At 39.9% G+C, this 24,727-nt stretch overlaps 1 protein-coding gene across 6 annotated transcripts in view; it reads right to left on the bottom strand.

Annotated features, from left to right (window-relative positions):
* The window catches only part of asap1b (ArfGAP with SH3 domain, ankyrin repeat and PH domain 1b), a 119,991-nt gene extending 99,797 nt beyond the window's left edge, over positions 1-20,194 (bottom strand). For 5 of the 6 annotated variants that reach the window (XM_079806179.1, XM_079806177.1, XM_079806181.1 and 2 more), the window contains exons 1-3: positions 20,061-20,194; positions 19,656-19,726; positions 18,040-18,166 (exon numbers count right to left, since the gene is read on the bottom strand). In XM_079806179.1, coding sequence (XP_079662305.1) covers positions 18,040-18,166; positions 19,656-19,711 — 183 coding nt within the window. In that variant the 5' untranslated portion in view covers positions 19,712-19,726; positions 20,061-20,194. Of the gene's footprint in view, positions 1-18,039; positions 18,737-19,655; positions 19,727-20,060 lie in introns of those variants that run through there. The other variant, XM_079806182.1, reaches the window with a different exon arrangement.
* Positions 20,195-24,727: the final 4,533 nt, after the last annotated feature.

The following is a 24,727-nucleotide window of genomic DNA, read 5'->3' as shown; positions in this document are numbered from 1 at the left end:
AACTTCAATAAAATGTAGTGTGCCTGACATCCAATAAATCGCAAAAGGTTTTGTGCTTTGTTCCTTTTAATATGAAGAAAAGTCTCAACTTTATAATTCTGTCGATTTTATTACGAGTCCTCAAAGTTGATGTGTTAGAAGCAGGAAAAATGGGAAAGCGGAAGGATTTGAGCGAGTTTGTTGCGTATGGGGCTGCATTGCCGCAGACCAGTCAGGGTGCCCATGCTGACTCCTGTCAACAGTGGGCATGTGAGCATCAGAACTGGACAACGGAGCAATGGAAGGTGGTCTGGTCTGATGAATCACATTTTCTTTTACATCACGTGGATGGCCAGGTGCATGTGCGTCGCTTACCTGGGAACACATGGCACCAGGATGCACTATGGAAAGAAGGCAAACCAACGGAGGCAGTGTGATGCTTTGGGCAATGTTCTGCTGGGAAACCTTGGGTCCTGCCATCCATGTGGATATTACTTGGGTCCTGCCATCCATGTGGATGTGGATGTTATTGATACTTACCACCTACCTAAGTATTGTTGCAGAGCAAGTACACCCTTTCATGGAAACGGTATTCCCTGGTGGTTGTGGCCTCTTTCAGCAGGATAATGCGCCCTGCCACAAAGCAAAAATGGTTCAGGAATGGTTTGAGTAGAACAACGAGTGTGAGGTGTTGACTTGGCTTCCAAATTCCCCAGATCTCAATCCCATAAAGCATCTGTGGGATGTGCTGAACAAACAAGTCCAATCCATGGATTTATATATTATATATATATTAGTATAGTATAGTATAGTATAGTATAGTGTAGTGTAGTATACTAGCCAAAACAATGCTGTGTGCCGGACTAAATGCGCTCATTGTATGTGCTTACAAATGATGGTATTTTTTTACCAGCTGAAAACTTGTGAAGAGCTTATAAAATGTGTCAAGGCAGAGTCAAAAGTCAAAACAGGAAATTCCTGGCGACGCACACAAACGAAGATCTTTTGCAAGAAGACGCCGTTCCCAAAGCATGTAGCAATCTGTGATGGGCTATGTAGTTCCTATGACCAAAAAAACAAACAAAATAAAAACAGGTATGCTTGAGCATTCATTCCTTTTTAGGGTCTCATTTTGCAAAACCACATCCTGTTTTTGGTTAGTTTAGATGTGTTTGGTCCATAGCATTTATATTTCAGTCAAACTGCACCAGAGTTTGTTTGGAAGCAACCCACCTTTTCAGGGGTCTCAGTCCGCTTGTTTGGTGCGCACCAGGCTTCATATGGCAGCGTTCACACTTATCCAAATGAACCGCACTATCAGAGCAATCGCACTGATAGCTTGGTTTAATTAAACCAACCTGCCAAGTGTGAACACCCTTAGCGTAACGTGTGTTACCATGATGGTGTTTTGGGTTTGTAGTATTTATCTCAGCTTGTGAAACAGCTGGTTGTGATGAGCTTTTATTCATCATCTGTCACCTGTTTTTTGCTTGTTGTCAATGTATTATAAAGGTAAAAAACAAATTTTAGTACTTCAGTAGGTTGGTATATTAACATTATCCGTTGATGAATTATGTTTTTTACTGTAAAGTTAAATCTGTTAAACCTAACTTTAGAACAGACCTTTGATCATGACCAACGACTGGAGGAGCAAATTCTATATTTACGGTCAAAAAAGGTTGATGCACAAGTGGAAAGAGGAAGTATCAACCTCATACTGCCATTTTTTTAATCTATAAAGTCACCTACAGGCAACCAAAAAACCTCAGTGATGAGTTCCTTCTGTAAATGCCTTCTAAAACCCAACATTTTTCTATCATCGCTTTTACAGGTTTAACTCCTCAATTCCGGGATGAAAGCTGGAATTCCGCCTGGACTTTACAGGGTCAGAGGCCATAAATTAGAGCCACAATGAACTAACATCTGCTGGGTTTAAACAGAGCTAACATTACACTACACAAAGCTACAATGGCCCCAAAAGAATACGTTTCATTTGACGTTTTGTCAAGAATGAATTCTTCAAATGAGCTAAATCCCGGAGGACTGGCTTATTGTTTGAGACAGAAACACGTTATGCCTTGCCGGGGCTTTTCTTACAGGCAGAAAAGAGCATGTCATGTGATCTCTTGGCCTTCCATGCTCAAATTCTGGGGCAGCTATAGTCACCACCGCCCCATGCACATGGCGGCCCCCCGAATCTAACAGATGGTTTTCGTTTAGGCTGTGGCCTGCAGAGCTAGGAGGCAACCAGCCAGAGAGGTGATTCACAAAGTGGACTTTTCCTCATTACGATAAAAAAACGCTGCCTGTGGCATGGGTAAACAAAACTGATGCTCTGAGAGAGGGCAACAACATACTGTAGAGGAAAATTAGGCATTTAATCTAATTGAGAATGTCAATGTTTTATGCACACACAGAGCTGTGAGACGACAGGGCAACTGTGTTGATGTGAACTCTGATGTGATCCATTACATGAGAGCATGACATCACTGTAAAAGCAGCGCACATCTTGTAAGAGAGAACTTGGTGTCGGCAGCAAGAGCAAAATGAAACGGAGTGCTTTGGGACATAATGGGGCATAAATGACCTGAATGACAGTTGTAATGTAATATGTAACCAAAAGATTTTAAACAAAAGTATGAGGAATGTTCAAACCTCCAGCATCAAAAGTGGGCATGAACCACAGTAAAAGAAAGTTTGCCTAGACAGCAACAACATAGCCAATAGTGCTGTATTGCTATACAAGCTCTCAAATGACGCCCTCAGCACTTTGCGATCCTCCTAAATCCAGACTTTGGGAAAGTAATGCGAAATTGAGAGTAGAACATGACTGAACCTGACTTTTTTAAATAAAATGAAATTTTTAAGAAAAGAAAGATTGACCAATAGAAAGAACAAATCTGTCAGAAGTAGAGATAACCAATAATCAGTTTAACCAATAATCAGTTTAACCAATACTTTTACAGATATTTACACGTTTCTAATTTAATATTAGGTTAACCAATAAACAGCACCATTTGGTGAGTCTTTAATATCATTAATCTCTCTAATAAACAGGAAACACAGGGAGATAAACTTAATAAATATTTTTGTTTATGTTTAATATGCTGTATGCTTTGTGAAGAGCGCATTGCGTATGCGACTTTGTATGAAGTTAAATGTATACTTGCATCTCAAAATGCTTTTATGCCACGAAATTAATGTAAACACAGTCAGTTGTCGTAAGGGATTAAACATACAGGATCAACCACATCTTATATTTCAAAAGAGATCTGTGCATTAGTGTGAATGTGTCAGGGTTCTGTCACCTCGGTCTAGTTTACTCTTGGTTTGTGACAGAGCCCTGACACTCCTGTATTGTTTAAGAGGTTGTCCTTTCTCTCTATGTCACTGCCCTTGTGTGTGTCTGGGCCACCCGCACAACATCGGCTCCCAGCCCAGAGGCTGCCTTGGAGCCCACTACCTGCCTAGAGAGTATTCCTGAGTCACCTGTTTCCTGCCATGGCTCAGAGGGCAATCCTCGCCTTTTATGCCATGATTGTCCTGCGTGCCTGGGAAGCACACACTTCTCAGCCGGCTGTCTCTTGTCCTGTCTGCACTCCTGAGACTGTCCCAGAGCCCGCTGCCTTCCCGGAGACTGTCCCAGAGCCCGCTGCCTGTCCGGAGACTGTCCCAGAGCCCGCTGCCTGCCCGGAGACTGTCCCAGAGCCCGCTGCCTGCCCGGAGACTGTCCCAGAGCCCGCTGCCTGCCCGGAGACTGTCCCAGAGCCCGCTGCCTGCCCGGAGACAGTCCCAGAGCCCGCTGTCTGCCAGGAGGCCATTCCTGAGCACACTCTTAAGCCTTGGAACTGTTCCACCATGACCCTTGTTCCCTACCTGAAGGCTGGCCAGACCCATGCCCACTACACTGGCAGCCAAACTCCCATTCGGATCATCACCATTTTGTTCCCATTTTTCACCCTGAGTCCAGTCCTGTCAGAGTCTGATCTGCCTGTCCTGCCGACCTCACTCAAGTCTCATGCTCTGCTAGCCCCACTCAAGCTTTCTGCTCTGCTGGTCCCGCTCAAGCCTCTTGCCCAGCCAGCCCCAGTCAAGCATCCAGACCCGCCTGATCCACCCTGGCCCTCAGCCAGGTCTCCAGATCTGCTGGAGCCCGCCTGGACTGTCCCTCCTGCACCACCCTGGTCGTCTGCCGGGGGTCCTGATTGGCTGGAGTCACCCTGGTGCGTCCCTCCTGCTCCGCCCTGGCCTTCTGCCGGGACTCCAGACTCACCTGAGCCTCCCTGGCTCAACCCTCCCGTCCCTCCCTGGTCTATGCTAGGGACGTTCTTCGCGGTCCTGCTGGCTCTGACTTGGCTCCCCTCCCTCCCCTCTTTGTCTCTGTGTTTTGATTTTCCTGTCTTGTGTTTGGTCTGTGTATCTGTCTTGTTATCTTGTTCTCCAGGTGGCGTCCCTTTTGATGGGGGGTAGTGTCAGGGTTCTGTCACTTCGGTCTAGTTTACTCTTAGTTTGTGACAGAGCCCTGACACTCCTGTATTGTTTGTCTTGTCTTGTGTAAGCGCGCAGCTTTGAGCATGCTCAAGCTGCGTGCTCTTCTGTCCTTGTGTTTTGTGTGCGGGCGTGGTGTTCGGATCCCAGCACTTCGGTCTAGTTTGGGTTTCAGTTTGGTGTTGGGATTCGGACATTCATGCTCCGCGTGTTTGTTTTGTCACTCTGTCGTGTCACATGAGCGTGTGCTCTTCTGTCTGTGTAGCACACGGTTCATGTTTACATCGGCCGTGTGCTTTCATGTTATGTTTTGTCTTATGTTGTGTAGCACGTGGTTGGTGTCTTTCACTGGCTACGTGCTACGTCATGTTGTCATGTTTTTGTGAACATGCAGCTGAGTTATCATTAGCTGCATGTTCATGTCATGTTTGGTGTGAGCACATGTCTTGTCAAGTGTTTCTTTGTGCCATGTGCTCATGTCTATTGTCTAACCCCGCCCACCTTGTTTCCTGATTATTGGTTCATTTGCCCCACCTGTCTTCCCTCGTTACCCTCCTTTGTTTGTTCCCTATTTAATCTCCTTGTGTTTGCAGTGCAGTGCTGAATCGTCGTCGTATTTACCTCATGTTTCCCTGCTTCCTGCTCCAGTCAAGTCAAGTCTGTTTTTTCCCCCTCGGGGTAGTTTTGTTTTGTCTTGTTTTATTTTATTTTTATCATTAAAAAGCCCATATCCTCTGCATCTCTGAGTCCTCGCTCCTTTCCCTTCAACAACCCTGACAGAATGCAGATTATTAGGTCTCCCGCTGTCTATGATGTCATCGTTAATAATCGAAAAACAGTAAAGCTGAGAAAAATAAAAATCACTCACAGCTCTTGAATGGAAAACGTTCAAATACTCTTAAAAAAAAGTAAGCATTCTATGTATATTGCTTGTAATATGTTCCTCTTTATTATTTCCTACTTGCTTTTAAGTTTTGAAGCTATATTAGTTTATATATTTAAAATTCTTAACATACAATTGTTTTAGTTTAATTTTAAAATTTGTAATTATTTTGAAAAGTGATTGTAATTACATATGCATTTAAATAAAAAAAAGATTTTAAAAAGTTTCAAATCGGTAAACTAATTATTTAATAAGAAAAAAAAGTATATTAAGAATTGTTTTGGAACCGGATCGGATCGTAAGGTGCCTAAAGATTCCCACCCCTAATGGGATGAATTAGAACGGATACAGTGAGCCAGGCCTTCTCGTCCAACATCAGTGCCTGACCTCACAAATGCGCTTCTAGAAGAATGGTCCCATAAAAATTCCCATAAACACACCCCTAAACCTTGTGGAAAGCCTTCCCAGAAGAGTTGAAGCTATTATAGCTGCAAAGGGTGGGACAACTATTAAATCCTACGGATTAAGAATGGGATGTCATTAAAGTTCATGTGCATGTAAAGGCAGGCGTCCCAAAACTTTTGGCAATATAGTGTATGTTCAATTTGTGGAAAGGAGTTCAATCAGAAGTTCTGGAAGCTCATAATTAATGTACAGTAAGGTCTGAAAAGACTGAAATGTGAAATCATACAGGGGAGAAGCCAGTCAGTTGAGTGTGTTGCAAAACCTTTTACAGTGCTTGTATATTCATTGTTGTTTTTCAATATGATCATTCTTACACAAAGTAGAACTGAGATGATGAAAAGATAATAACAAATGCATCTGCAGACTATAAATCTTGTTTCGTCTCGTTCTCGTGAGCTGAGTGTTTCGTCACACCCTTAGTATCCATCTATGATTGTAAATAGATGTGGGCAATATGGCAAAAAATATCACATAACGATTTTTTTAGCCATCAGTCAAGTCAAGTCAAGTCAACTTTATTTATATAGCGCTTTTAACAATGTAGATTGTTTCAAACCAGCTTTACAGTGTTAAACAGGAAAATAATGCAGCATAATTTTATTCAGCCGTATAGCCATTCTGGAGAAAACGCTGATGTCATCAGTTCATTTCAATGATCATACAGTGACCGTGTGGGCTTTAGATCAATAATTAGATCAGTAATTTAGTTTAAATGGTTAATTTAGTTTATTAATTAGATTTATTTCGATGTTTAGTTGAAAAATTTAGTGTCAATGACATCACTGTTTTCTGCAGAGCTAAATTGTACTAATTTAATAATTGAGGATCTTTACAATGGAATTCAAGCAACAGTAAACAGACTTCAGCTGAATAATGATACTTTTTTTCTTTTAAGAGCTGCTTTGCAGCTGAATTTAACAGTTGGCATCACTGAATCATTATTTTCCTGTTGATCACTGACAAGCTGCATTGAAACAATCTGTATTGCATAAAGTGGCCACAGATATATATATTTTTTGTTTAAAGAAAGTTTGGCAAAAATCATCGGTCATTATCAGGGAGTAACTGACCTTGGAAAGTCACAACTGAGTCTGACCAATCAGAATTAAAGGGTTAGTTCACCCAAAAATGAAAATTCTGTCATTAATTACTTGCGCGAGAATATCACGTAGAGCCGGCGTTCCGACACATGACCCAGAAGCGAGGAGATTTGTTTACAAGCAGAGGAAGACGCGCCGTATCTAAGATGTTGAATTCTACATTGATTGTGCTTTAGGTCTTGACGTAGTGGTCAAAATGGTGCTAAAGTGTGCATTTTCTAGATGTCCGAACCACCGGCTCTACGTGATATGTCGTGTGTCGTGGTGCTTCGTGAGTTCACGTCAAAGGCCTAGGCAGAAGACAGAAACTTGTTGAATAAAGTCATTATTTTGATTTTTTTTGCACACAATAACTATTCTCGTCGCTTCATAAAATGATTGTAGAACCACTGTAGTGAGATGGACTTTGTAACGACGTATTTAGTACATTTTTATGAGTCTTGTGAGTGTAAATTTCATTGCTGCCAATCGGATTTCAACAAAAATATCTTAATTTGTGTTCCGAAGATGAACAAAGGTCTTACAGGTGTCGAACAACATGAGGGTAAGTAATTAATGACAGAATTTTCATTTTTGGGTGAACTAACCCTTTAAGCATTTCAGAAATCATGTATTATGTATCATGTATCATTAGCATTAACTTCCAGCAATAATTGGTGAACTGGTGTTTTTTCTTTTTCTTTTGAGATGTCATTGTCCAAAAGAGTGACACGTTTCTGTACACATTTTGCAAATTTAATGTACATGCAGTTGTTATTTCCTGAGGTTATTAGGGGTGAATTCAGCTGTAGAACTCATGTTGACACTCCTTTATAAGACTGTATGTATAGAATGGGAATAGAACTTAGGATAGTGCCATTTTGAGGGATAGAAGTACAGTGTGCTCAATGGGTTGTACTGTTGTCAGCTGACACAATTTCTTTCCTCCCAAAAAACAACAACCCATAAAACAGTTTTGAAAATTGTGTTGTAAAAAATTATGGAATCTAGGACCTTTATTCGGTGTGTGCCATTATAAAGACTAGTCTATACCTCACAGCCTTATTTTCATCCATGTTAAATGTAATATGCTGTCTAACCTGACTCTACACCAGACGCGAGTGGTGAAACGTGACAAAAGCAGATTGAACCCATTACAACCAGTGATGCTGTCTACACTGAATGTGGCTCGACACGACAAATTCCTGACGGTAAACTGATGCCCTGTTCTATTTCCGCTCACGCATGATGGACAAATGGATTTGCAGAAGTCACTTTGTGACGTCCAGTGTGGACAGCTTCTAGCTGTTGCGCCATGATGCGTCAACGGTCTAGCATTCAAAAGAGGAGCGACATCTTGTTTTTAGCTGCAGTGTAAATGTGGCAAACAGAATTTGAGAGAAAATGAGTCAGAGGAAGAGGAGAGAGTGGGAGTGTGGAGGAGTATATAGGCGATATCTGGCAGCCAACGATCCACTCCTCATCCAGATCCTGCAAGCCTGCATGTCCTGCGATGCACTAGCCTAACCACATCTTGGTGTAACGTTATACACAGTGTCCTAATGGTTTCAGTCAGAGCAGACAGACTTACAGTCGAATGACTCTCGGCTTCTCTTTATGGGATATAAACACATACACACTCAGTCAGGTCACATGACATCCAGCTCACAATGTGGGGGTGGCTGGACACTAATCAACACAGACATTCGTGCATTACGGGAGGCCTCTCAGCCTCACGCCATCTTTGTCCCTTCTCATCATGTGTCAAAAGGTTACAGCAAAAGACAACAGTTGAATTAGAGAGTTGTACAAGCTGCATTTCCTGTCTCCACTGCTGTAAATTGAACATAAGACTCCACAGTGAGAGTGTCTCATTGTGTGTCACTGTTGGACTGAAGTTCACGCTGCTCTGTCTTTACTTTCTCACTCACTGGGATGTTTTGTCTCTGTTTCCTGAAATGTAAACATGGCCTGATTTCTCTGTTCAGCGCGAGTGGAAACGTATTCATGTGGGTTAATTTCGGTCCAAACTAATGGTGAGCCCACTGACATCTGCTGCACACTCTGTACTGCAGACATCAGCACAACACATCTGTAACTAATGCGAAATGTAGGTTTGTCAAAAAAGTATGGGTAGTATGGGTAACTAGTAGAGTATTTGTAAAACCCTTAGACATGTAATGAACTAACCAGCATGAATACAATACAATTATTTATAATAATTTATAATTATATTATAATTATTATTATAATTGTTATGTGTTGACCTTAGACCAGAAACATGCTTTCCGCGAGTACAGCTTTGTTGCATTACAACGTGTGTTGGCACACAATTCATAACTTGAACACAAGTACGTGTGCTGGCTTTGCCACTGCGTTAAGTAGGGGAGCATATTGCGTTTTTTGAGCTACGGATTGGATTGTTTTTTTCTGATCAACAAAAAAAAGTGTGTGCGCAAAGGAGACAAATAAAACTTTGCTGTCATTCTTTTTTCATTTTGTTACCTTGTAAAGCAAGGTGTTTAAATAGGGAAATTAGTTTGCCTGTACTGGTCAGTGACTTGCAAAATAGTCTTAACCAACATGAAAAAGAATTGTGATAAGATCATGGTTGATGATCACCCTTCCCCTTCCTTTGGTTCCCTGCCAAAATTCGCATTCCCGGGGCTAAATATCACATAATTGGGGTCGCATCAACCCGCGGACATGAAAAACAGCCCGCAGAAACAGTGTTAAAGTAGCCCAATTCCGCGGGAAAACAGCGGACTTGGCAACACTGGTCGTAGGCCTGTCGTGATAGTCAATAAATCAATTAATCGCACAATAAAAAAAATTAGCTCGATAATTTTTCCGGCCGCGATAATTTCCACTTGCATGCTTGTTTGTTTTCCTCGTCTCTCTCGCTCTCTCGCTCGCTCGCTGACTGCGCGCGCGCCTCGTCCGTTTGGGGAGGTGTTTATACTCGACGCGCAGACTGGGTGCTGGCATGATGAGACGTCATACTCGGCCAGATTCGCCCGGAACTCGTGCTTCTTCGCCGCGCGCAAAGTTACACATTTTGACGTGCACACCGTCAAGTGAAATGGGGTCTCGTGCACTACCGCCCGCTCCGCGTTGACGTAATTTTTGCCACCCACACCCTCGTGCTCCTGCGGACGCGTCGAGTTTATTAAAGCTACACTGAAGTTGGCAGTTTAATAAATGCAAGTTAATTCTCTCAGCTTAATCTCTGTGTGCTAAAAAGGCAAATAAGTTCCGGTAGAGATAGCAATACATATTCTCCTTTTTTTGTCAAATAAATGAAAAGCATGTCATCAATGTCTTCTCTCTTGCTGTATCAAAATCTCACCAAGCTGTCCTCAGAGATGGTCCCAATAATGTGCTTAAAGTCAAATCAAATTCAGTTTGTGCATGATTACATGATAACAATTTTTTTAATACTGTATCCTAAATTGTGGATAATTAAGCTAAATATCATATGCTAAGTAAGTACATTTCTGGAGTGTTAACAATTAAAAGAAAAAACAACAACAAGAACCGTACAGAACCGAAAACCGTGAGCCTAAAACCGCGATACGAACCGTGGGTTTTGTGAACCGTTCCACCCCTAATATGCACCTAAAACACAATCATCCGTTGCAGTTTTCATCCATTTTATTTATTGTTTTTGGTATTTATTCAAGTTCAGTTTTTGTTGTTTTTGGTTGTTTTGTTTTGTAAAAGTTTATTGATCTTTGAAAAGGTGTACCTGCATTATTATGCCATTATCATTATTTTAGATAAAAATGGTCTCAGAATGACAATATTATCGTTTATCGCAATAATTTCTTGGCCAATTTATCGTCCAGCAAAATTTGTTATCGTGACAGGCCTAGTCAGTCGTAGAACAAACAATACCTAGCTGCAAAGTTTGTTTGAAGTCTGAACAGAACCGCGCTACTCGTTTGAGCAGCGCTGCGTGGACCGTTTATCAGTGCGAGCTCATACACAGGCCGATCTCGTGACACCGATACACAGTGCTAGGAGATCCAGTATGAAAGTGTTTGAATTAGCCACAGAATTAATAACATCGCTACTGCGAGATCTAGTGGATGCGTTCAGCACAGAAATCTCTGTTATAAACCACAGATATCAGATCAAACAGTGCTGACTCGGAGATTAGGGGTGCGTCGCAATCAGCTCCCTAGTTCAGTAGTCAGGGCACTGATCAGGGAGTCAAGCCCATTGCCTGATTCCCTGATCAGTGGTGCCCTGACTACTAAACTAGGGAGCTGATTGAGACGCACCCCAGGGGAAACCATTGAGCCATGAATGAAGTTCAGGGGTTTCAGTCCACAAATTATAAACATTCACCATGGATTTAATGTAGCAACACCACATGGTATTGTGGAAGAAATAGTCTATTTTTTTTTGTGGTTCATACAACCTTTTGAGATTGAAATTCAATGGTGTGGAGAAAAATCCTGGAATTTTTTCCTCAAAAAACAATTTCTTTTTGACTGAAAAAAAAAAAGACAAAAAAAAGACATCGACATCTTGGATGAGATTTTCATTTTGAAGTGAACTAATCCTTTAAATATTTGTGTATGAAGGTGCTGCCTAAACGTCGCTTTCGCCTCTGACTTGGAGAGCAGATAAGATGAAAGAGGCAGCGCAATCAGCAAAATGTTGGTGACATTAACTTTATGTAAACACAATAAGCAATACACCAAAAATTATCAAGGTCATGTCCATATTGTGGTATCGATAAGTCCATATCGATAAGTCATATATTGATGATTGCGACAGGTCTTACAATTGCCCCTTATCATCAGCTGTTTTTAAACAATTGGCCAATGTCCAATAGGCAGATATTTGCTTTTATTGGCCTATACATCTGTGCATTCCTAGTGTACATTTCTAACATTCTAGGAGCATAGATAACTCCCGTTTTGTCAACCAGTATCCATCAGTCCCCTCTGAATCTGTCCTGCATTTGTTTTTCTGTTTCTGTTGTTTTCACTCTCTAGCCTGCAGTCGGTTGGCTCTGGGTTTGATGGCACTGAATAGATCATTGCAGTGAGGACTGTGTGTTGCGTAATAGAGCAAAGCATCAGACCAAGCTGGAAGCTTTCAGAACAACATCCCTCCCTCCTTGCATCTGTAACATCAGCTCACTACATACACACGCCACATAAATACTGCCAGAGATGCGATATGCACCACAGCAGATTCCAAATGCATCATAGCACTTGACACACAATTGCCTCAATGATAAGATGACAATGTATGCAAGATAAACAATGTTTGATATTGTCATTAATATAATTAATTGAATAATACATAAATAATAAATAATGACGGAATACTCATTTTGGGTGACCTATTTCTTTAAGATAAACATTGGGTTACTAATGAACTGTAAAAACATGACAGCTTTGGCCTGACAGTGTTTTTAATTAAATAGAAACATGCGATTCTGACATTTTAACACAATGTCATTGATTGTTTAGAGCAGACATGCAAATCGAAAACCACATGGGATATTGGACACACACAAAAAAAAAAACTCAAGCTATTCAATAACATGATTAACTCTAACTTGCAGCTTGGATCCATCTGGCATTTCTTTAATCTCCAATTTCAACATTAAGGGCTTGGGATACATACTGATCCAATGAATATACCGGTAATTGCATTTTTAATGTAAGATAAGACTGATGTGTCTGCAATGTGTCTGCATCCTATCAAAACATCTCATCCAATGGAACCTAATCATGTTTCTCACCTATTTTTATAATTTACAATCTGTCATTTGATCCTGCTGCTTTTGACACCACAGGTATAATTTCAAAGAAAGCATGCATTTTGAGTCTACTGCAGGATTCTCCTGGGTCAAAAATGGTCTTTGGTGGTGGCAGACCAGTCAAAGACATACTAAGTGCAAAGTACCTAACCCGAACTGCAAACCTAGTACTGCCAATAAATCCAAAATAAATGCAAAGAAAGTTTGTAATATTAACTTATCCTGTTTATTCATTAAATAAAAATAATCACTGTCAGGACTGTCACAGTCATAACACTTTTTTTATTTAAAAATTTGTACATGTATACGTGAGTGGCTGATTTGAAAAGTTAGTCAAATAAACAACAAATTATGTTTTATTAACAAGGTTCGGGAGAAGCACGTTCAGATAATTGACACAGGTGGAGAGCACTCAGCTAATCAACAATAGAGGTATATATACACGCAGCAGTCCTACCTCCGTTTGTTGACAGTTATCAGCAACCCTTCCAACACCCCTTCACCACACCTTTTAACTCTAAAACCACTTAAGCCGCGTTTCCACCGCAGGAACTTTCCCCAGGAACTAGGAACTTTGGGGTGGTACTCTGTGTTTCGACCGCAGGAACCAGGGTCTAAATGAAGTTCCGGATAAATATTTCCCCCTCCGAACGGCCCTGCTCCCGAGGTAGTACTTTTTCAAAGTTCGGGAACTTTTGGGGGTGGGACTTGGGCGCTGAACATGCTGATTGGTTGAGCTCACGCAGCATTTCTTTTGCGAGGTTCGTTCTGCGTTCAGTAAAGTCTTGCTCTTTCTGTCTGATGGCACGCGTTCGTCTCAGCCATCTTACTGTCAATGTCCGTAATAGCTGATAATAACATACTTTGTCTTATTTTAAATCTAGCTTTACGAGCTTTCAGAATACGCTTTAGTATCAGTGCTCGTCTCTTTTCCGCCATTTTGTTAATGACCTCTTTAGTAAACCAATACATAACCAGCAAAAGCAGCGCTGCTTGGATCTCCTCCATACTTGTTATTGCTGCAGACAGTGTCGCACAAAATGTATTTCTGTCCGTCGCTGACTGGGAGGAGCAGTCGCGCCGCGCGCAGTCTACATCACCGGACTCATTTGCCTAATCTTCACGGTACTTTAGACCGCAGTGGAAACGCAGACAATAGCAGGTCTGGGGGAAAAAAAGTTCCTGTAAAAAAAGTTCCTGGTACAAATTGTTCCGGGTAATTTCGGTGGAAAGGGGGCTTTACATATATGGGCAGTACTCTGGGTTCTGGCCTAATTCCGAGCTCGAAGCTCGAAGCCCTCACCCCGGACAGCACGCCAAATATGTATTGAATTACTCTCCATAAATTATATGTAAGGTCGAACTCGTGAAAGTAACATTACAGAAAAAGGGGCAGGTCTCTTATTTTGCATTTGCACTGCAACATTTAATGCACAGATCATTTGACAGACATTATCAGATTGTTTTGTTCCATCCATTTCTATGGTTCGATTGGATTCAAATGCGCATTTAAATATATGGTCGTCAATCCAGAAATTTGCCATGAAAAAAAAATATATAATATACAAAAAAGCGATCAAATTTTGCTGCCATTATAATCATTGAAGTTGTCAATTACAACGTGAGGTACACAAAGCTGATAATCCTGTTATAATTATTGAAGCTGTCTGCGCTGTGCAATGCAACTCTTATTGACATTGTGTTTATACTTTTTTGATTATAATGAATGGATTTGCAAGCGTGCAGAACTCGCGTTGAACAAAGTTGAGCGGTGCACTCAGCTAATCAACAATAGAGGTATATATACACGCAGCAGTCCTACCTCCGTTTGTTGACAGTTATCAGCAACCCTTCCAACACCCCTTCACCACACCTTTTAACTCTAAAACCACTTAAGCCGCGTTTCCACCGCAGGAACTTTCCCCAGGAACTAGGAACTTTGGGGTGGTACTCGGTGTTTCGACCGCAGGAACCAGGGTCTAAATGAAGTTCCGGGTAAATATTTCCCCCTCCGAACGGCCCTGCTCCCGAGGTAGTACTTTTTCAAAGTTCGGGAACTTTTGGGGGTGGGACTTGGTCGCTGAACATGCTGATTGGTTGAGCTCACGCAGCATTTCTTTTGCGAGGTTCGTTCTGCGTTCAGTAAAGTCTTGCTCTTTCTGTCTGATGGCACGCGTTCGTCTCAGCCATCTTACTGTCAATGTCCATAATAGCTGATAATAACATATATATAAGGTCGAACTCGTGAAAGTAACATTACAGAAAAAGGGGCAGGTCTCTTATTTTGCATTTGCACTGCAACATTTAATGCACAGATCATTTGACAGACATTATCAGATTGTTTTGTTCCATCCATTTCTATGGTTCGATTGGATTCAAATGCGCATTTAAATATATGGTCGTCAATCCAGAAATTTGCCATGAAAAAAAATATATATAATATACAAAAGTGATCAAATTTTGCTGCCATTATAATCATTGAAGTTGTCAATTACAACGTGAGGTACACAAAGCTGATAATCCTGTTATAATTATTGAAGCTGTCTGCGCTGTGCAATGCAACTCTTATTGACATTGTGTTTATACTTTTTTGATTATAATGAATGGATTCGCAAGCGTGCAGAACTCGCGTTGAACAAAGTTGAGCGGTGTTGCGCGAATTCAGACTAACTTAAACACATTTAATTCCATTCATGTGCTCAACAGACATGTCTGTGGTTGGCTACAAAAGTCAACACTGCAAAAATCTGTTGCAAATAGAAACATTGACACTAGGCTTGCTACGATAGTCGGTGTTGCCGGTGTTACCGGTGTCCAGACTCAACACCGGTTACATCACTTGCCCACCATGGCACCGCCCACCGTCTTTTTGATTTTTTTATAGTAATAAAATAATTTAGTTCAGTTAGAGAACAGACAATACAAATAAAAACTGAACGTATCTGCTTAATAAAGCAGGATCCGACCGTGAGTCTCGGCAGCGGCAGGAGTCATTCATCAGATTTAAGAGTGAGGAGCTGACTGAGATGATCGCGGAAGATTTGGTTTCAAAGCGAAACGTAAAAGCGCCTATTTAAGGGAGTTTGTCATTTGTTTTGTTGTTGTGTTTTTCATTAAAAATAATAGACTAATGATCCCATAATTCAAGCAACTCGCAGCCGAATTGGCGCTAATTCAAACCCGAAAGTTAAATGTGCACGGCTGCACAGAGCGCGCATTGTTTACTTTTGCCTGGCTCCGCAGTGCGAGCCTCCGCTACGCTGACTGCGCGCATTTATTTTTGCCACCCGCACCCTCGCGCTCGTGCGGGCGCGTCGAGTATAAACGAGGCTTTACGGACGAACTGTTATTCATTCATGGCGTGCATCTCAATCATAGACTGATCAATGCTTGATCAGTGCCCTGACTACTGAACTAGGGAACTGATTGAGACGCACCCATGGCCTCACAGAGCGCGCATTTACAGACGAGCTGTCATTCACGGCGTGTGAATACGCAACACTGGCGCGTTTTCAGTTCAGAGCGGTCGTGTGCATGTTACTTTCGGTAAGATAGAATTAGTGATTTAAAAGCCTCCGCCGGTGATACCGGTATTGTCACACATCAATTAACCGGTGGGAAAATTTCCTCACCGTCACATCCCTAATTGACACTCTTTAGCCGGCTATCAACAGGAGCTGGTACTGAAGAATGGCAGGTTCAAATAAACAAATAAATCAAATAAGCCTGGAGGGACAAAGGCTTAATTTGGTAGCCACCAAACTATTTTCAATGCAGAAAAAAACCCAGTACTGGCTTTGTGTTGTTGAGGATGGCCATCTCTACTTACTCTAAAAGGGAAGTGGTGATTAAAGTGATATTTCATCACTCTGTTCAAATAATTTCAAGAGCTTCCGGTCTTCCACATACATGCAGAAGTGGTACAATTGCATGCTGCTAAATGTTATAAAGTGTGACATGCGTTGACATTATCCACCCTCTTAAAACCACATATATGGTCAAGATTTTAGATGGTTTGCGTCACCCAAATTGTGTCTAGAATATCTAGTTAAACAGGCAGAATGCCATTTGCTATCTGAGCAGGTGTTCAAAGGAATCTTAGCACATATATGACTGACCAAATAGGCTATTTTTAGGATATTTAAATAAAGGACTATGCCAAACAAACACACATTATAGAGAAGCAAGCTGGAGTAAACTAAAGACAAGTTAACCAAGTAAACTTCTCCTGCTTTTAAATGACTGAATGACGAGATCATCCTTAAGGGTGACTTAGCTCCTGAATCCCAGCAAAACCCCAATATGCATTTTAAAGTGATGCATGCACAAATACATGCTCTCAGGGGCCTTTTACCATAAATTCAAATTAACCATTTTATAAATCGGTTGTTATGAATCACAACAACATCCATATCGATCCAAGATATGACTCTCAAAGCTGGCATAGACTTCCAACTGTTGTACACCCAATGAATCATCAGTGGAATCAGAAGCCAGACCAGCTGGTTGAACAAAACTGCAGCCCACACTGCTGACTGTTGCTCACTGCCTCTCAGATTTCACATGCACTTAAAAGATGCAACATATTAATGAACTCTAAAAAAAAAGAGATTAAATGTACAAAGCAAAATAGTGATGTAAACAAATATGATGTACCAATGTAAAGTGATGCTGCATGTACAATTGCAAAGTCAAACGGGCGCAATGCTCCAATATAAACAGATGCAATAAGTAGGCCTACTAAAATAAAAATATGCAATGTATTAATGCAAAGCAATGCAATAATACACAAATTCACTAACTCAAAGTACCAAAGAAATGCAATGCAACAAAACTAAATGTACTCATACAATGTAAACAGATGTAGCCTAATAAACTGATAAACAGATTCAATGTAGGCTACTAATGCAAAGCGCCAAAGTTAAGAGGTGCAATGCATAGATGCAAAGCAACACAGTATTACACAGTAACAGATGCAATGATATTCAAAATAGCAAAGTTATCAATGCACTGATGTAAACAGATGTCAAATAAACACAAATGCGCCGTCACTGTAAAAAGATGCAACTGACAAATGCAAGATGCAATGCACAGATGTAAAAGACAAATGTAAACAGATGCAATGGACAAATACAAACAGTAGTGCACTAATAAAAACAGTATGTACTGATGCATGCAGAACATGTATTAGTAAATAAATGCAATGCATGAACATAAACAGATTCAAATCTAAAGCAAATATATACACATGTAAAGAGGTACTAATATAAACAGATGCAATGCCCAAGTGCAAAGTACCAGTGTAAACAGATGCAATTCACTGATGCAGTGCTACATGAGAAAAGCAAGCAGTTTCTTACCTCCTCTAACACACCGACAGTATTCCTGCAGCTCTGCAGGCGGGTGGTGAAGCTGGATGTAGTGGGAGAGTTGTAATCCTCTGTTGTTTCCGACAGAAACTCCGACACCGATATTTGATCTGGCATCCTAAAGCGTGGGTTCGTCCAGAGAATAGATAGAAATGTGTGTTCAGACGACCGAAAGCATTAAAAGGAGAAAAACAAATGAACTTCCGAGGCCGTAGAGATGTTGAGCTAACGGTGCGCGAGATGCCTGCTGCAGCAGCACGCACAAAACAAACTACTATCACGCGCTAAGCGATTCTTCCTCCAGAAAACTAAACGACCTGTTATTTTTGGGTTCGGACGTTCCCCCGGGAACTGGGATAGCACGCCGTTTCACCGCTTACCCCTCGAACATGAAGCTCGGAGTTGATCTGAGTTATTTAGTTGCGATTCCAACAGCACGCGCCGTGAAATGATGCCCACATAACGTTCCCCTACGTGATGTTTACGACCAACTCTGCTATTGTATTAGCGTCGAATTAAATTGCCGTGCATGTGCATCTGTGAATGCATTCATACTCCGTTGTTTGTCAAGCGCCTGATCGCTCCCTGCACTCAGATCGTGTGAAATGCGCAACGCGGAGAGTGTGTGACATCCGCGCGCTCACACACGCGCGCGCTCTGCTCTACATTCACCCACCCACCCCTCTGCGCATGCCTCTACTCTCACTAAACACAGGCTTAGTTCGTGGACAGCAGTCCAGTGGTTGGCATCAGGCTATCTGTAAAATGTTATAAAGTGTATGTTTCTGACCTAGCAAGACTTTTGTGGGAAAACTCTTGATAAATTTCACTAGGCCTACAAGACATTTTTATACATAGTCAAAAGTAAGAGGCTAAATAGAGCATTTGTTGGCTTCTAAAATGGAAAAGTCTCAACAGTGAAGTCTGTATCAACTGTTTTAAATAAAAACATATGTAAATATACCAAAAAGTGAATGGAATCCTGAATTAGAAATCTACACTGTAAAAACTAATGTGGTGATTAGACTCAAAGGGATAGTTCAGTCATGGCTCATTTTCTGCGTAGGCTACTGTAAATACAACCTGTATCACTATTAAAGCAACTAGAATAAATTAATTAAAAGTAGGCCAAACAAGTGAAACAAACCCATGTATTTACACTATACCACAATGAAAATGTCATTCTTTGTTTTATGACAGAAAATTATGACAGATTTCGCTGTAAAACTAGCCTAGGCTATGTATAGCCTATAGGCCTGCAGTATCTGACTGTACGAATATTGTAGAATCTTGCCATTTTACAGTGTGTGTATTTTAAAACGGAATAGGACATGTGTAGCCTATTAGTTGTACTACTTTTGTAATATATCGTCAATTTGAGCTTGAGTTTATGTCTATGTTTACGTAAGTATTGTTAATGTAACAAGTGCGACTTCTACAGGTCAAATGGTGAAATTCATGTAAAGTTTACTCAATGCATGCATTGTATTTTTGGCACATCCCTGTAAAAAATGGACAGTTATCACACATTTAGAGATACCTTTTATTGATATATTTAGTTTTAAGACATTTGATCGCTAATATATCTAAATGCATGAACTCCTTACCGGTTCCATATAGGTTCCTTGGAGGAAAAACTAAGACGAGAGGATGAGGATCTCATGACTTCAGCGTGTAGCTTTAATGGGGGAAAACACAGATCATATGGGATGAGCTCTTTCTTTACATATTAATCTTTATTTACATTCCTAACCTTATATGCATATATACATTTAATTCTAAAACAAACAAATCCGCTCAAGTTAACCAACTCAAGTTCTTCGTCAGAATGAATAAAAGAAAATCAGTTTTCATAATTTTCTTTATGCTCTAGTTTTTTAACTTGATCTATTCTTAATACATTTATGAGGACTTTTCATACAAGCAATAGCTCAAAGAGATTTGCAACGACATGAAAAGTGCAATAATATATGTTACCTTAACAGAAATAATAAATATGCTATAGTACTCACCAAGATTACGGTCTCGCTGCCATCCTCTCTTCAGTGAATTTAGTGGGTGTTCGGATACTATCTGCCCATGGGTCCCTTCCCTGCTCGGAGAGGAAGGGAGAAGCGACCATGTGTGCTGAAAAATAGCCTGTTACAATGGTTACAGGATCCAGAACCTAATGACTCAGGAACTACGGAAATCCAGGAGACCTGGGACAGGAAATGTGAGATCTGTGTAAACATGTGCCTGCTCAAGTGAAGTACCCTCATGCTCAGACAAAGTGATATATCACACATGGCTGTGTTAGATGTGGAGAAAAGGGTCACACTTGACTCTATGTAGAAAAACAATGTTAAATTCAGTATTTTTTAAAAGTATTTCAGGTTAGATTATGAACTGACGCATACATTTGTACCAATAGAGTTTTACATTATACTAGTTGCATAAGCCTCGAGGATTTGGTTCTTTCAAGAAAATCATGAAGATAAATCCCATTGTGATTCATTGCACATCACATCTATTTGTATTCTTTTCTCAAATGAAGCCACTCAAATACACTGGTATTTTGTCTATTTTCCAGTCTGTAGTGGCTATGTGTCATTTTCCTGTTTTTTCAGAGGGTTACTATTTCTTTAAAAGGGAAACACAGTGATTCCAGCCAGAAATAATTATTTATAAAGCCAAGATGATAACACATTGTCATATAAAGAGGAACTGCTGAGGTTAAGGGGTTCCTGGAACCTGTTATTTTCCGACAATTTTTTTGGGAAGCACTATAGTTAAAAGTAAATGTTTTGTCTGTGCTGACTCAGACGGGATAGGGGACAAGGGTGGGGAACTGGGGGTCAGGGGAGGTTGTCTCTGGATATTTTCTCTGAGCTTGGCAGTTATGTAACTGGCTATTCACCCAATAAATAAAGAATTGGCCATTAAAATATTTATTTGAGTTTAAATTGACAGTTTTGCTGTTAAGAATAAAAAGGTAATAAAAAGCTAAAAAAAAGAAAAAAGAAGTAGCTTTCTAAAAATCTTTCTCGGGTGAATGCAGTTTGCAAGACAATGAACGCAAAGTGTATTGGGGGAACAATTTTTTGAGGGAAAGCAAACGTTTTGCAAGCAAATTCAGTTTCTCTGAGATACGCAAACTTTTGCAAGCTAACTCAAAAGCATCAAAATTACGGTTGTCAAATGATTATTCGTGATTAATCGCATCCAAAATTTAAGTCTGTGTTTACATAATATATGAGTGTGTACGGTGTATAATTATTATGTATATTTGATTACACATACACTATATTGCCAAAAGTATTGAGACACCCACTCCAAGTCATTGAATTCAGGTGTTCCAATCACTTCCATGGCCACAGGTGCATAAAATCAAGCACCTAGGCATGCAGACTGCATCTACAAACATTTGAATTCAAGCGTGGTACCATGATAGGTGTGCAATAAGTCCATTCATGAAATTTCCTACTAAATATTCCACGGTCAACTGTTAGTGGTATTATAACATAACATAATATTATAATATAAGTGGAAGCAATTGGGAAAAACAGCAACTCAGCCACGAAGTGGTAGGCCACGTAATATCACAGAGCGGGGTCAGTGCATGCTGAGGCGCAGTGGTGTAAAGCATGCCGCCACTGGACTTTAGAGCAGTGGATACGTGTTCTCTCGAGTGACGAATCCCACTTCTCTGTCTGGCAATCAGATGGATTAGTCTGGGTTTGGCGGTTGCCAGGAGAACGGTACTTGCCTGACTGCATTGTGCCAAGTGTAAAGTTTGGTGGAGAGCTGATTATGGTGTGGGGTTGTTTTTCAGGGGTTCGGCTTGGCCCCTTAGGCTTGGCCCCTTAGTGAAAGGAATTCTTAATGCTGCTGCATACCAAGACATTTTGTACAATTTCATGCACCCAAGTTTTGGGATGGCCCCTTCCTGTTCCAACATGACTGCGCACCAGTGAAAAAAGCAAGGTCCATAAAGACATAGATGAGCGAGTTTGGTGTGGAGGAACTTGACTGGCCTGCACAGAGCCCTGACCTCAACCCGATAGAACACCTTTGGGATGAATTAGAGTGGAGACTGTGAACCAGGCCTTCTCGTCCAACATCAGTGCCTGACCTCACAAATGCACTTCTAGAAGAATGGTAAAAAAATCCCATAAACACACTAAACCTTGTGGAAAGTCTTCCCAGAAGAGTTGAAGCTGTTATAGCTGCAAAGGGTGGGCCAACTCCATATTAAACCATACGGATTAAGAATGGGATGTCATTAAAGTTCATGTGCATGTAAAGGTTTACATGTATATATTTAAGAACTATTCGCCTATATATTGCATTTCCAGTATATATAAAAATGTGTGTATAATAATTATACATAATATATACCTACATAATAGCATACATACATAATAATTATACACGTGACAGTACACACTATATATATTATGTAAACAAAAACTTTTATTTTGACAACATTGATCAAAATATAATTTTGTCCACCTATCTCATATTTTTTCTCATACATAGTCTGGGAAGTATGGCAATACTTCAATTCCTCTTGACAACTACTAAACAGCATCTGTCACTTTTCCAGATATGGAATGTTTCCTCATTGTCACTGTATGATCTCTGGGCTACCAAAAAAAAAATAAAAAAAATGGTGGAATGGAATCGTGGAATCCTTATCTAGTATATGCATAAAACCACAGTATGTGATCTTGTTGAAAGACAATACTAATTCACATTTGATCAACAGGGTAATAACTTGATCTGAGAGTTTGGAAATAAGGATATGTTAAACAAATATATAATGTACAATACACAAATCATAATGTAAACATACATTAAAAAAAGAGAGAGAAAGATGGTACAGTTCTCTGGTTTTCATTTGTTTTAACTTCCTTTTAACTTGTGGGTTCCTATTCACTCATCCATGATGTTCACAATAATTTACAAAAGACTGCTATCAAAATCAAAGAATGCTGAAGTTGTGGCTAATCAATACACTGCCGAGTTAGTGCCCGTGCATTGATTTCAATATGCCAGAGATCTACAGTGGAGTGGAAAATGTTTCTGTAATTTTAGAGGTCCTAATGGACTATAGATTTGTCCTGCTGTTCTACACCAGTTTATAACTGATCTTTGATATGGCAACAGTCACAATACACAAAGTCTGAAGAGAAATCTGTCACAGACTGAATATTTTGTCCTCTTTTTTTCCGGACATATTATTTTATGTTCTGCATTTCTTAACATTGTTTTTGACCATTTTAATGTTGCAAATTATATTCAGATAAATGTAGAATAAAATACTATTAATAATCAGAAGTCCTGTCTGTGATTATAGATCATGACAATAAAAATCCCTGACAATATTTTGATACCTTATGTCACCACCTTGTGGTTATAAGCGGTAAAGGGCAAGATCATAAAAACAACAACAACAACAACATTTATGGGGCCTGTACCATGATGGTAGTTTAACAAACTCAGGGTTACAGGATTAGTTTTGAGTTGACAAAACCAAACCAATCTGTTCAGGCTTTGTTGGTTCCATGATGCTGATCATCAGCTTTCTCTGTTTAGCTGTGACATTAGTAGTGAACAGCCAATCAAATCCTGTGGATTGAAAAATATTAAGAATTTAAACAAATTTTGTTTTATATATATATATTTATATATTTAGTTGATATATAGAGAGAATTGAACATTTAAGCTCTATTGAAGCTATATTGATTTTAAAGCTTATTTGTTTGACCTTTATATAGGCTATTTATGAAAGCACCTATTAATATTTGATTAACTAAAATGATACATGTGTAATTGATTAAGGGTATAATAATTACATAAATTATATTTAAATCATTAAAAATTATTATTATTATAAATAAGCATTGTTAAAAGCCAGACGCTTAAGTCTTTTAAAACCATTTGCTATGTAGTGACCTTTAAATTGGAGTAGAAACAGGGGGAGTGACTTTATTGCATCAAAGGCGTGTCACTTTGCTCACAGCTGATTGGTCCAATTTCAGTTTGAGATCTCTAATGCAGAACATAACCTGCCCTGGAGCAGGTTAGCCATGGAGCGCAAGTTACTATGGAGATGAACACAGCTAAAAGCCAAACCACTTTAATGGTACCTAGAACCCAGGATTGGCACGAACTAAGCTTAAACATATCTGGCTAGCCAGCTAAACCGGCTTCATGGTATAGGCCCCTGGTCTTCTTGACTGAAACAGTTTCTGAGATGTAATATCATGGAAACACTAATTATATAATACAAAATAAGTCATTTTGAAGATAATAAAAGAGCCCAGTTCAACCTGTTGTTAAATGTAGTCTCACACAATAAAATGTTGAATCGAAGACAAAAAAAAAAAAATTATTGGTACTAAAAAATATACAGCAAAGATTTAGAAGCATTATGTGATTATACATTTATTTGACTATAAAAACAAAATTATTAATTATAGTAAAATTTGCAAAATAGTAAAAGTTTTTTAAAAAACTGTAAAGACATTTTCGAATTTGTGTGTGAATGTGCGAGCATGTTTATAAACAAAATGCAGCCAGTAGGAAGGGAAAAACAAGAGGCTAAATGTATTTTACAGAAGTAATTTGAGACAGACAAATATAACTAATAGACTAAAAAAAGAAGCATAAATCCATGTGTAAAGCCACAGTT

This window comes from Gobio gobio, assembly GCF_949357685.1.
Source record: "Gobio gobio genome assembly, chromosome: 23".
Taxonomy (NCBI): Eukaryota; Metazoa; Chordata; class Actinopteri; order Cypriniformes; family Gobionidae; genus Gobio; species Gobio gobio.
This window is presented reverse-complemented; position numbering and strand designations above follow the sequence as displayed.